The sequence below is a fragment of the Octodon degus genome, unplaced genomic scaffold (assembly GCF_000260255.1).
Source record: "Octodon degus isolate 3935 unplaced genomic scaffold, OctDeg1.0 scaffold00118, whole genome shotgun sequence".
NCBI lineage: Eukaryota > Metazoa > Chordata > Mammalia > Rodentia > Octodontidae > Octodon > Octodon degus.
In genome coordinates, this window is record NW_004524694.1 from 340,679 (window position 1) to 354,824 (window position 14,146).

A 14,146-nucleotide genomic window follows, 5' to 3' on the forward strand; every position below is an offset into this window, starting at 1 on the left:
CTGACATGTGGTGCTGGGGGATTGAACCGCGGTCCCTGTGCTTTGCTAAGCTTGTTCTAAGTAGGTGCTTTAGACCACTGAGCCATCTCACCAGCCCCGGCTAGTCACACTCTTAAGTGTGTTAAAAAGTGTCTGGGATCTTTGGAGAGAAACAAGAAAGAAACCAGTGCTGGAAGGGCTTGGACTTCAGCTGCCAACCCTTAGCACCTTGAGGGAGTTGTAACCCCAGCTGAGGTCTGTGTTAAGTAGTCCTGAGGACTCTGGGAAGCGCCACTCACCGCTCTGCTGTTTAAGGCAGCAGACTGGAGCAGACAGTTTGGCAGACAGAGGAGCTAGGGGACCCGGTCCTAAGCGCTCGGGCTGCCAGTATAAAGCAGTCCTGCCAAGGGCATCTCACCAGAGGACTGTGCCCCTGGATTTACAGTTGCTGTTTCCACGTGCTATTTTATAGTAGCAGGATGTGTGTTGGTGTTGGTACTGAGGATCATTTTCTTTATATGTATAAGAAGAAAACAACTTTCTGAATGAAGAGAAGGATGCAGTGTCACTCATGGGTGCTTAGGGCCGAGGGAGACAGATAGGGAGGCGGATGGGCCTGCTGCTACGGAGGGAGGCTCCAGCACAGGAGGAGTGCGCCATGGGGTGGTGGATTGCTGGCAAAGGTTGGGTCCCAGAGTCTGCCTTCCTCGACTTGAGCCCTGTTTGCTGTTTGTTATCTGTGTGACCGTGGGCGCTGCTCCACACTGCAAGCCTCAGCTTTCATCAGATGCTGCGCCTTTCGCCCTTGCTGCATCAGGTTCCTGCAAGGCCTGCGGGAGAAGGGCGGAGTGCAGTGTTGGCGCTGCCTATTTATTTTCTGTTATGAATGGAGTTACTGTGATTATTTATTTATTTATTTATTTATTTCTAGGGATTGAACTCAGGACCTTGTACTTGCCAGGCAGGCACTTAATCTGCTGAGCTGTCTTATCTCCCCAGCCCTTGTTGTTTTTGTTTTTGTTTTGAAATGGAATTTCACATTGTCAGGCCTGACCTGAGACCTTAATAAATGTACCACCCTCTATGAACAACAACAAACCACCTAAAGGACCATGCTGCCCTCAGCAGACTACACATGACTGCAAGGAAACCTGGGGTTGGACATATGGTCACCTGGTGCCAGAGCGTCCAGTGTTGCTTGCACACCATACCTGTGCTGACATTCTGGGAATTTGATCTCATACATTCTATCCAGATTCCAGGGTAGTATAATTCCATCCCCAAAACCTTTATAAATTTAACCTCTCCTGGACCACCTGCAGATATAATTTTGAAGGACCAGCTAAATAGCTCAGTGAGAAGATAAGATAGCTTAGTAGAATAAGCACTTGCCTGGCAAGCACAAGGTCGTGAGTTCAGTTCCCAGTACCACACCAAAAAAAAAAACCGAATTAAATTAAAGCACCTGCAAGCAGGCACAGAGGCCCAGGGCACACTGAGATGGCAATTGAGACTGGCTGTGGTGGCACATGCCTGTAATCCCAGCTCTTGGGAGGCTGTAAACAGGCAGATCGCTACGTCCAATCTAGTAGTGAGACCCTGAACACCCTCTAGACCATTCCCTCCCCAATATAATTTTGATCTCAGCCTACCTGCAGCTAGGTGAAATTAAATTAGCCTTTCCTCATATAAATCTGTGTAGTTCAGGTTGGTCTTGAACTCACTGCATAGACACCTGGCCTTGAAATGAGGTGATCCTCCTGCCCCAGCCTCCCAAGGGATTACATGTGTTTGCTATCATGTCTAGCATAGCCACAGATTTTAAGGGTAGGAATAGAAAAAGGAGGAGCCCCCATGGGAGGTGTTTGGCTAGGTGATTTCTGCCTGCATGGGCTCTTAGTAGAGGGCCATGTCCTCAGCAGAGCTGGTCTCCCCAGTCTGCCAGGTCACTGAGCAATGCAGGAAGGCAAGCTGAGAGCCCTGGGAGCTTGACATCCGCTGCAGAGCCTGGTTCCTGTGTGCTCTCGAATGCCTGAGGTTTGGGCCTGCTGGAGTCCTCCCAGGGGCACTTGCATTGCCCTCCAGCTGCAGGCCAACACAAGCTCACTTGTGCCTGCCTCCAGCTCAGCCCTGTGCTGGGTCCTGGGCACCTTTCTGCCTTGCTCAGCCAGGGCCCCCAGTGGTGGTGGTGGGCTGGGCTTCTGTGAGTCGGGGCTCCTCATGTGTTTGCTCTGCTCTCCCACAGCTTATCAACGCCGTGGTCCTACTGATTTTGCTGAGCGCCCTGGCCGATCCCAATGAGTCCCGCTTCTCCAGCTCCGAACTAGGAGGGAACTTGGCGCTACTAGACGATGCCAGTAAGTACAGATGGCACCTGAGGATGTTCTGGGATGCCTAAGGACAGCTACTGCTGCCCTTCCTATTGGAGCACAAATGCTGATTCGTGCACACCTTTTCTTTCCATCCTTGCAAATGGAATCAAATATTTCATGCTGCTCATGTTCTTCCTCTGTTCTGTGAGTCTAAGTGGGGTCTCCTCTTCCCAGGTAATGCCAGCTTACCACGTTTTTTGAGACAGGGTCTCACTATGCAGTTCAGGCTGGCCTTGAGGTCACTTTGTTGCCCAGGCTGGTCTCAAACTCAGAACAATCCTCCTGCCTCAGCCTCCTGAGTGCTGGGATTATGGGTGTGCTCCATCACACCGAGTTTACAGATTTCCTGTACTTAGGCTTTCTGGGTTCAGTCTCAGCCTTTTAAAATTTGTTTTTTGAGATAGAACCTTATTATGTCCTTAGGTTGCCTGGGCTACTGTAGTCCCAGCACTTGGGAGGCTGTAAACAGGAGAATCACTACAAGTCCAGTCTACAGAGAGACCCTGTACACCCTGTCCTAAATTTAAAAAAATGCCCGGGCTAGGCTCAAACTTGAAATCCTTCTGCCCCAGCCTCCCAGAGTGCTAGGATGACAACTCGCTACGTACGGCCTTTGTTGGACAAGTAGGCTCAAACCAGCTTGGATCCTGACCCATCCAGGTCTAAATGTGCCAATGTTGAGCTAGTTACTTGTCTGTGCCTTAGATTTTTCCTCTGAAAGAGAAAAGTGTAGTATCCACTTAGCTCAGAGGGTTGGGAGTGAGGACCAAATGGGTGCTTGGTGCAGGGCCCAGCGGTGGCAGGTGCTCAATGCTATGCGCTGTCCTGCTGTCCTTTCCCAGAGCTGTTACTGTGGAAAAGCGGGAGTGCCCTTCAGCAGAGAGATGGGACTTCTGAGTCAGGAGTCAGGTCTAGACTACAAGGTACAATTGAGGCTATCACCTAAAAAGTGGCATTTGTGTTAGGGAGAGAGGGGAGGGGCAGAGGAGTCTCAGGATGGAGCCAGGAGGGCCCAGTACTTACTCGGGCGGGGACATCAGCGCTGAATCCTAGTGAACTCTGGGCAGCTTTATGTCCTCATTCTCACTGCTGTCCACACAAGGAGAAAGCTGGGCCACCTTGGCCGGGTTTTGGAATCGCACCAGAGATATGGCTTCACTGTACATTGCCCATTCTCTTTATTGCAGATAACCCAATTACCCGTAGGGATTCTTCCAGAAAGGACAGTTTCATTCATGTTACAGTATCTCTGCCTTTATTCCCCTTAGCTTAAAAGCTACATAAGGTACACATAAAATATGTGATTGACATTTGAAAATAAAAGTACTCTTTCACAGTTTCCAGGATGAAGATTGCTTTCCTGAGGTGGCTGATGTTAGAAAAGTAGTTGTAAATGTCCCTGCTGTGGTTCTGCCCCTGTTGCATGGTAGTGCTGGAGGGTCCAGCTGGGGTGACTTGTGGCCTGGGAGTAATGTAGCTTCCTCCACGGCTGCTTGCTGTGCCTTAGGACTGGAAAGTAGCAATTCGTAACGTCCTTTGTAATAATTTGAGTGCATTTCAGGTTTCTCTCACATTTCATGTATTTGAAAGGATAGAATGAATAATTTTTTAAAAAATTTTATTTATTTATTTGTGTGTGTGTGTGTGTGTATATGTGGCCAGCTCAGCCCACCAGGGGGCGGGGCTGGCTGGCATGTGGTGCTGGGGGATTGAACCGAGGTCCCTCAGCTTTGCTAAGCTTGTTTTTTTTTTAAATTATTTATTTTTATTTATTACATTTATTTATTGTATGTGTGTGTGGTCAGCTCAGACCACCAGGGGGCGGGGCTGGCTGGCATGTGGTGCTGGGGATCGAAGTGCGGTCCCTGTGCTTTGCCAAGCTTGTTTCAAGTAGGTGCTTTAGACCACTGAGCCATCTCTCCAGCCCCATAAGCTTGTTCTAAGTAGGTGCTTTAGACCACTGAGTCATCTCACCAGCCCCTGAATAATTTTTTTGAACAACTTTTTTTTTTTAATGGTTCTAGGAAGTGAACGTATGGCCTTGTTACTGAGCTGTCTCTCCAGCATGCCCTCCCTTATTTTGAAATGGGGTCTCCCTGGGTTGCCAGGATGGGTTTGAACTTGTGACCCTCCTGTGTCAGCCTCCCAGAGTGCTGGAGTTATCAGCACACATTACCTTGCCTAGCCACATTTGCGATTTTGCAACCAGAATATGGTTTGTATTAAATCAGCATTAGATACTGTGAGGATCAGTTTTCTCTCCTCCAGTGTTGTGTGGATTGGGGTGGGGGAGGGTACTTAGGACTGGACCCAGGGCCTTTGGACTGAGCTATTCCACCAACCGATTTAACTAAATTTAATTTTTTAATACATTTAGTACATAAACTATTATGTTTTGTATATGTGTGTATTATTTTGAGGTAGAGTCTTGCCAAGTTGCACTGGCTGGGCTGGTGCTTTGTGATCCTCCTGCCTCACCCTCCCAGGGTTCTGGGATTATAGACAAGTGCCACCTTGCCTGGCTTCTCCAGATCGATTGATCGATGGATTGATTGGTTGATCCATCTATCCATCCACTCATCCTTCTTGCTTTCCTTCCTTCCTTTCTTTTTTTTGCCGTACCAGGGATTGAACTCAAGACCCTGTGCTTGCCAGTTACTCTACTAGATCTTTATTTTTGAAACCTTTCAGAAGAGTTACATGTACATTGAAGCCAATCTTACTTTTTTTTTTTTTTTGGCGGAACCAGGGATTGAACTCAGGCCTTTGGCGCTTGCCAGGCAAGCACTTACTCTACTGAGCTATATCTCCTCAGCCCTCCAGTCTTACTTTTTCATGAACCATAGTTTGTAGTTCCTCTATTTTGGGGGGACGTACTGGGGATCAAACTCAGGACCTTGTGCTTGCCAGGCAGAAAGCATTACTTCACCAAATTTTTTTATTTTTATTTTTGGTAGTATCAGGGATTGAACTCAGGACACTGTGCTTGCGAGTGCCAGGCAGGTACTTATTCTACTGAGCTATCTCCCCAGCCCACCTTACTAAATATTGAGTAGGTACAGAACAATATCTTGTTGCTGGCTGCCTGTTGGTTTAAGAAACTGAATTTTACCTTTATGTCAAAGAACCCTGTTTGGGGGCTGGGGAGATGGCTGAGTAGAATAAGAGCTTGCCTGGCAAGTGTAAGGGTCTTGAGTTCAAGCCCCGGTTCTGCAAAAAAAAGAACCCTGTTTACATTTTTCTGATTGCTTCCTCTGCTCAGCTACTTTCTGAATTGTCCTGCCTTTTCTTTATAAACTTGCCATATACAAACTTGCCTTTTCTTTATAAATTTGCTTTCTTTGTATACATTTGCATATCTAATTGATCTATTCATAATTTTCCCAAGCTTGTGCTCTGTACAGTGTGCGTGTGAACAGGGTACATTTCCTTTCCTGGAGGCAGGCACAGTGTGTTAGAAAATGAATCACACTTGTTATGTAGCAGCCAGATTATTGTCCACAGAAGACTAGATAATAGGGATAACAATAGCCTTTATTAATTATTTGCTTATCACCACTATGCACGCACACCCTTATAAAATTGGGAGTGCCGCCCACAGCAAATTGCTTTGTTCCCCCTTTGCATAGGTAGCTTCCCCGGTTGCCATGGCAACCACAATGCAATGCTGTGTCCCCTGGCGTGATTCCCCCCCCACCCCCCCCCCCCCCAACCCGGGATTGAACTCAGGCCTTTGCCCTTGCCAGGTAAGCTTTTATTCTACTGAGCTATCTCCCTGGCCCCTGCTTCTGAAAGTTACATGATCTGAGCCTTAAGTCTATAATCATAAGAACAGTGATATTTAACTCAGTTGGAAAGATGAAACAGTTGGCAAAATTGCCTTGAAAACTGGCAGGCACTGTTCAGATACTTCTGCACGGGGCTTGCACTCACGTATGTTGCCCTAGCCACACTGTACTGACGTACTGTCAGCATCTCCTTGCTGGGTGCAATTCATAAAGGAATTATTTAGAAGCCACATTAAAACGCAAAGAGAGGGGCTGGCGAGATGGCTCAGTGGTCTAAAGCGCCTACTTGGAACAAGCTTGGGAAAGCACAGGGACCGCGGTTTGATCCCCCAGCACCACATGCCAGCCAGCCCCGCCCCCTGGTGGGCTGAGCTGGCCACACACACACACACACACACACACACACACACTCTAAATAAATAAATAAATAAATAAAAATAAATAAACGCAAAGAGAAACAAGTGAGATTAATTTTAACTGTATATACAAATATAACTCAAATGCTGTATATCCAGAATACTGCTGTGTGTAGAAAAATACTCAGTATGAAAAGGATGTGTGGTGGTTTACGTTCTTTGTACTAAGTCATTGAGATCAGCATGCACGTTCCTTTTTCTGCTCATCTCCAATTGCCGTGACCTTCTTTCTTTTTTTTTTTTTTAATTTTTTAAAATTAATTATTTATTATTATTTATTTTTGTGTGTGTGTGTGGCCAGCTCGGCCCACCAGGGAGCGGGGCTGGCTGGCATGTGGTGCTGGGGGATTGAACCGCGGTCCCTGTGCTTTGCTTAGCTTAGCTTGTTCTAAGTAGGTGCTTTAGACCACTGAGCCATCTCACCAGCCCCCGTGACCTTCTTTCAAATAAGTGCTTAGTGCCTCCCTGCAGCTCCTGACTATATGGGGCAGTTAGCACCTAGATGGTAGCTGTCCTTGGGAATGAGAGGAGCTCCCTATGGTGCTAACATTGGAGCTGGGACCCAAACAACTGAAGAGAGGGTGCTGATCACATGACACTATGGAGGCGCTGCTTGTGGCCATTGGAACTCTGCGTGTGCAGAGCCCTGTGGCACTGTTGATTTTTTTCTGTTTTTGAGATAGGGGCTTTCTTCAACTTGCTCTGTATGTAGCTCAGGCTGGCCTGGATCTTGCCAAGATCCTGTGACTGTCCCTCAGCCTCCTAAGTGCTGGAATTATAGGCATGTGCTCCACACCCAGCCACGCACTGTGATCTTGCTGCCTGTGACCAACCAGTTGGGACTAGAGAGGCAGGCAAGCTTACACTCAGAACGATCTGGCTGTCTCACCCACGCAGAGAAGGTTTTAGTTAGAACCAGGAGGTACACATGTGTTTATATGGCACCTATAGTGTTGTGGAAAAACTGGTGGCCTAATGGAAAACACTTTGTATTTTAGGGAGGGGTCTACAAGGTGTTGAGGATCTCACTACTAGATGGGACTCATAGTGATCTGCCTGTTTACAGCCTCCCAAGAGCTGGTATTAAAGACCACGCCTGGTCTCAATCACCATCACAGTGCGCCCCAGGGGCACGCCCAATGCCTGCAGCACCCGCATCCTGGGGATTGAATCCCTGACCCCTGACCCCTGCGCCTTCTTGGTGTTTTAATCCACTGAGCTATTTGGCCTGCCCAGTCTGGCAAACACTTTGCACCAGGGTATTTAGAAGGCAGCGTTTAACACCAGTGGGCTGATGAGGGATTACTCCTCAAAGCATCAGCACAGGCTTAAGGTAAAAGAGCAAGTTACATACTTTTTGTGAACAGGAAGTACAGAGTCAGTAGGTCATGGGTTAATAATTGGTCACCTCCATTTTGTCAGACATCAAAAGTGTCAGGGTAAGTTCATGGGGGGGGTGGCAGGAAGAGGGGGGTGGTTAGAGGCTGGGCAAGTGGACAAGATTTGATGTGACCTTGAAAGGCCCATCTGCATTGGGTAGATAGTCCTTGAAACAGTTTAGAAAAAAAAGAGTATGTGTACAGGCACTGTGCAGCTGGCCTGGCAGGCCTGCGTCAGTTCTGAGTTGCAGCTGTGGGGCCAAGGACACTGAGTGATTACTCAGTTATGGAGCTATAGTTTTAAAGAAATTTTTATTGCCATTTAGTCTCCACTACAATAGAACTCTAAAGGAATATTTACTTCTTATTGTACAGAATTTATAGTATAGAGTGAATCAGAAGGCCAAGTTATTTCTTTTTCTTTCTTTTTTTTTTGCAGAACTGGGGATTGAACTCAGACCCTTGCGCTTGCCAGGCAAGTGCTTATTCTACTGAGCCATCTCCCCGGCCCCCCAAGTTATTTCTTCTTTTTTTTTTGGCAGAACTGGGGATTGAACTCAGGCCCTTATGCTTGCCAGGGAAGCGCTTATTTCACTGAGCCATCTTCCCGGTCCCCCAAGTTATTTCGATAGTTGTAAGCAACATGTCTTTTCTGTCTTTCTTTCTTTTTTCCTCCTTTTTTTTCTTCATAATTTTATTGATAAACAGCAATGAGACAGTTTCAAATCAAATCGCTAGGACAGTTTCAATAACTAACACACTGCATGCATTCTTCTTAGTGGTTAATTGCTGTACAAGATGCAGACTTGTGATCCTACTTACAAACACCATTAGAACAAATCATTCTATTCATTAAGAGAATGTAACTATATATCCCATCCACTTTTTTTTTTTTTTTTTAATATTTATTTATTTAGTGTGTGGCCAGCTCAGCCCACCCGGGGGCAGGCAGGCTGGCATGTGGTGCTGGGGGATAGAACCAAGGTCCCTGTGCCCTGCTTGAGCTTAGCTTGTTCTAAGTAGGTGCTTTTGACCACTGAGCCATCTCACCAGCCCCATCCATTAACTATTATCAACTAAAAAAAAAGTGGTTTAAACTTAGCATAATGTTTGCACTTAGAATTGGTGTGTAAAATGGCGTTATGGAGAAACTCAGAATGTTCCAGCAGTGGCTTCGTTGTTGATTATATTTTTCACCCTGTGACAGATATATACATCGCTATTGTGATTTCTCTGCTCATGATCGCGATCTGTGCAATGGCAACCTACGGCGCATACAAGGTGAGGAGCGGCCTGACCCAGCCCAGTGCTCAGAACCAGCAAGGGCGGACTTGCGAGCTTCTGCTGGTTCCGCCCACCCGCCGGGGCACACGCGCTGCAGGGTGGCCATGCTGGCGTAAGCTGTGCTTCTCTGCAGTGAGCATGGAGAAAAAGCTTTGAAAGTTTGAGTCTTACACCCCACTACTAGGAATACCAATGAAGGCAGTCTTTTAGCCCCAGCCTTGTGTGCTGAGTCTTATTTGTGGCCTGCTTCTACCTGGCAAGCCCATTGCTATCTTGCCCTGGTATAATGGCTGTCCTTTCCTCCATATCCCTTTAGTTTAATACTCTGAGTTCAGCTAGAGCCTGTCCTGTAGCATGGAAGGCACTGACTAATCTGTTTTCTTGTATTCAGCAACGTGCGGCCTGGATCATCCCGTTCTTCTGCTACCAGATCTTCGATTTCGCCTTGAACACCTTGGTTGCAATCACTGTGCTGGTGTACCCCAGCTCCATTCAGGAGTACATACGGCAGCTGGTAAGTCGTGGTGGGGTGGGCGGCCTGGTGCCAGCCTTGCCTTGCTCGTCCTGCACACAAGCCCTGGCAGCCTGGCCTGGGCACACAAGGCACCATGGGTTTGCTGCTTTTTTGTCTTTTTGAGACTGCCTCGATGCTGTTTGGGCTGGCGTTTGCTCACTTGTGCTGGGATTACAGGCATGCAGCTCCGCAGGTAGTTAGTTTGCTGCTTAAAATAATTACACTGGCGGGGGCCTGGCTCAGTGATGGCGGACCCGCACAGCACGTCAGCTTCCCCTCTTCAGACACTACTGTCCTGGCAGGCCATCGGGGTGCATGCTATAATCCCAGTGTTCCAGAATCTCTTGGCAGGAGGGTTTCTGTGGGTTGGAGGCCAGTCTGGGCTGCATAGTGAGTTCAAGGCTGGGCTGAGCTACATAGTGAGACCCTGGCTCAAAAAAACAAAGCAAACCACTACAGTCCTTGGGAAGAGCACATTGATCCCCCAGAAGTTTAAGGACTTGTCACTCCCATCTGTAGTGTCCTTCTCATTTTTGTCAGTCTGATTATAGGAAGGTCATGTAAGCTGGCCATGAAGGTGCATGCCTGTGATCACAGTTCTTACCAAACAGGTCCGTGCTTGGGTGATGCCTCACCTCAGGAAACCAACCGCTCTGTGCCTTCCGATGTATCCGCTGCTGCTCCTCTGGTGCACTCCCCATCCTGCAGCGTGGAAGGCCGGGCACGGAGCCATCTCTGTGCTCTCAGCATCTTGGTGCTGTGATCTGGGGCTGGGCTCAGGAGCGAAAGGCAGTGTCTGCATTGCTTGCCACGGAGTGGTGGGGGTCCCGGGGTAGTTGAGCTGCATCAGCCAGCACAGTTCAAATGGTGGTCTGCTGAGGTCTCACCGCAGCTGGGAAGGTGGCCACACAGTGGTACCTGACTTCCTCCCACCTTACAGCTCCTCTGGAGCAGGGAAAGGAATGGGATTCCCCCCTCCCCCCCATGGAGTTAGGGACAAAGACGTATTTATTGCCAGTAGTTCCACAGGGGACTCAAGTCTCCCTGAGAACCCTGAGCAAAGCTTTGTGTCCACTTTCTTTTCTTCTTCTTCTTCTTCTTCTTCTTCTTCTTCTTCTTCTTCTTCTTCTTCTTCTTCTTCTTCTTCTTTTTTTTTTTGTGTGTGTGTGTGTGTGTGTGTGTGTGTGTGGCCAGCTCAGCCCACCAGAGGGTGGGGCTGGCTGGCAAGTGGTGCTGGGGGATTGAACCGCGCACGGTCCCTGTGTTTTGCCAAGCTTGTTCTAAGTAGGTGCTTTAGACCACAGAGCCATCTCACCAGCCCCTCCACTTTCATTTATTTATTTATTTATTTATTTATGTGGCCAGCTCAGCCCACCAGGAGGCAGGGCTGGCTGGCATGTGGTGCTGGTGCTGGGGGATTGAATCGCGGTCCCTCTGCTTTGTTAAGCTTGTTTTAAGTAGGTGCTTTAGACCACTGAGCCATCTCACCAGCCCCTCCACTTTCTTTTCTATGAGGAGATTTTTCATTGGAAATCAGTGTGAAGTGAAGTTACAGAAGCCGAGCAGCACTTACGGAGTAAGAGCGATCAGGGGAGAGCGGGCAGTTGAGGCTCCACTGACCCTACAGCTGTAGCTGTACATGGATGTAGCTGAGGTCCTAGCCACCAGTCTCCTCAGTGAGCTCCGCTGCACAGGTAACCCCTAGGTGCCCAGTGTGACCCTAGGAGGTGTCTCCTCAGCTCATCTCTGTCTTTTGTGGAGCCAGGGCTGACACAGTGATGACATTGGTCAGTAACTATATGATCAATTTAAAAAAAAAATATTTATTTACTTGGGTACAGGGTCTCCCTGTGCAACTCAGACACATAGTGATCCTCCTGTCTCAGGCTCCCCAGCACTGGGATTATAGGCATGTGCCACCATAAAGCACCCGGGTTCCAGAGCCAGCACAGCATGTGGTATCAGGAATGGGTCTTTGCGCTTTTCAGGCAGGTGCTTAAACTGCCAAGCTATCTCCCGAGCCCTATAATAATAATTAGTGTTTTTTTTTTTTTTAAATTTTGTGTGTGTGTGTGTGGCCAGTTCAGCCCACCAGAGGGCGGCTCTGGCTGGCATGTGGTGCTGGGGGATTGAACCGCGGTCCCTGTGCTTTGCTAAGCTTGTTCCAAGTAGGTGCTTTAGACCACTGAGCCATCTCACCAGCCCAATAATCAGTTTCAAAAAACACTATGTGCTTTTACTTGTAATTGCAAGCCACTGACAGAAGGGAATATCTCCTGTGTGTTGTATTAAAGACAAGTGAGAGCTGCACACCGGGTTGAATGGCGGCAGCAGCAGCGGCCCTACTAGTCAGCACAGCTTTGTACAGATTTTGTTTTGTTTTGAAAAGTAAATCTCAACTTGCATTAAAAACCATGTCTATAGCCAGGTATGGTGGCACACACCTGCAATCCCAGCTCTCGAGAGGCTGAGGCAGGAGGATTGTTGCATGTTTGAGGTCAACTTAGGCTACATAGTGAGTTCAAGACCAGCATAAGCTGCATAGGGAGACCTGGTTTCAGGAAGAAAAAAAAAAAAAAAGGAGCAAAACATGTCCACTTTTCTGGGGAAAGTGAATGTCAGGGTCTATGTGGAGAGCATTATGTGCTTCCTTCCGCTCAGATCTCTTTAATTAGACCACATGAGCAGTATGGTTCCTTCTTAATTTTATAAGCAGTGCCAAGCTATTCTTACCCTTTAGGGTCTCTGCTACAAAAACCTTTTGATTCTGCCCAAGGTGGAAGATCTCAGTCCCTGCCTGTGGCATGGGGAGTAGTAGGGAAGAAGGGGATGAGTCACAGAGGGGCCCCTGCTCTGCTCAGCTCTGCCCTGGCTCAGTTCTGCTCCCGAGGGGCACAGACACAGTAGGGGGTAGTGAGGACATGGGTGTGTGGCACCTGCTTAGGCACCCAGCCATCCTGGAGGCACAGGACAAGGCCATGCAGCCGTCGGGAGCTCTAGCTATGCAGGCTTGGTCTTCTGGGGGTTTGCTATGACTTGTATGGTTAGATGGTAGGACTCTTTCTTTCCTTCCTGGGATTGAACTCAGGACTTCGTGCTTGCCAGACAAGTGCTTATTCTACTGAGCTATCTCCCCGGCTTGTTTGTTTGTCTTTGTGAGACAGTCTCACTGTGTAGTTCTGGCTTCCTGTGTAGCCCAGGCTGACCTACTCAGTGTTTCTTCTGCCTCAGCCTCCCAGGTGCTGGGATTACAGGGATACGCCCCCACACCCAGCTAAGGACTTGATTTCTAGTGTTATGTTCAGTGCTGGGGCCAAACCCGAAGGCACATGTGCTGTGCCACTGCTCCACACCCTGGGCCCTGTTGTTTTTAAATGGTGCAGATTCTTGTTATAAGAGAGGCAGCTCTTTGGGGAGCGGTAACATTGGCAAAGGTCGTCTGTATCTCCAGCAAGACATCAGGCTAGTCGGTTTCTTCCCCTTCCTGGTGCGTGTCCCTTAGGAGGTCTAGAGCTTGCAGTAAATGCAGATACCAGAGGTTAGGAAACGTCCCTGCTAGAGACCATGGCTTTTCACCTTGTGTGGGCTGAGGTAAAAACTGTGCCCAAGTCTCCCTTTGCTTTTACTGGGATTAACTCCTGGCTAAGAACAAAGCTGCCCTCTCTCTGTTAGAGCTTTGCTAGTTTTTTCAGTAGTACCAGCTGAGAAATGTTACGCTGGTCCTGGATAATAATTGTCAGCGCGACCTGCGGCTTTCTGATGAGCACATCTGAGCTGAGTGTAGTCTCCAGGGACTGAGTTGCTAATGAGGTCCTTTTCTTTTGCAGCCTCCTGAAATGCCCTATAAAGATGACATCGTGTCGGTGAACCCCACCTGTTTGATTCTTATTATTCTTCTGTTTTTCAGCATTATCTTGGCATTAAAGGTAAGCACTGATGTCTTAGTTATTTTTTTGTTGCCAGCATACAATAGCCAGTGCCCACAATACTATGGAAGAAAGGTTTATTTTGGTTCATACTGTTTAGAGGGTTCTGTGCATAGTCACCCGGCTCCAAGGCAGGGAGAGAGAAGCAGAGGGATCAAGAGAGGAGGGAGAGAGACAGACGCACCTTCCAGGGCCTGCCCTTATGGGCCTCACTGCCTGACATGGCATTTAGCTGTAACTCCCCAGGAAACTCATCTACAGATGAGTGTTATGCTCCCAGGTCACAGTCACCTCCCAAAAGCTGTACATAAGAGGCTTTGGGAGGGACATCTAGCTAGAAAGAAACCATGACACACTTGAATTTTTTAATTTTTTTTTTTTTTTTTTTTTAATGCGGAACCAGGAATTGAACACAGGCCCTTGCGCTTGCAAGGGAAGCACTTATTCCACTGAGCCATCTCCCGGGCCCTTTTTCTTTTTTTTTTTTT

At 48.0% G+C, this 14,146-nt stretch overlaps 1 protein-coding gene across 1 annotated transcript in view; it reads left to right on the forward strand.

Annotated features, from left to right (window-relative positions):
- Positions 1–14,146, forward strand: part of Laptm4b (lysosomal protein transmembrane 4 beta) — an 86,307-nt gene that overhangs the window by 47,276 nt on the left and 24,885 nt on the right. The window contains exons 2-5 of the mRNA XM_004640058.2: positions 2,225–2,336; positions 9,142–9,215; positions 9,610–9,732; positions 13,560–13,658. Coding sequence (XP_004640115.1) covers positions 2,225–2,336; positions 9,142–9,215; positions 9,610–9,732; positions 13,560–13,658 — 408 coding nt within the window. The remainder of the gene's footprint in view (positions 1–2,224; positions 2,337–9,141; positions 9,216–9,609; positions 9,733–13,559; positions 13,659–14,146) is intronic.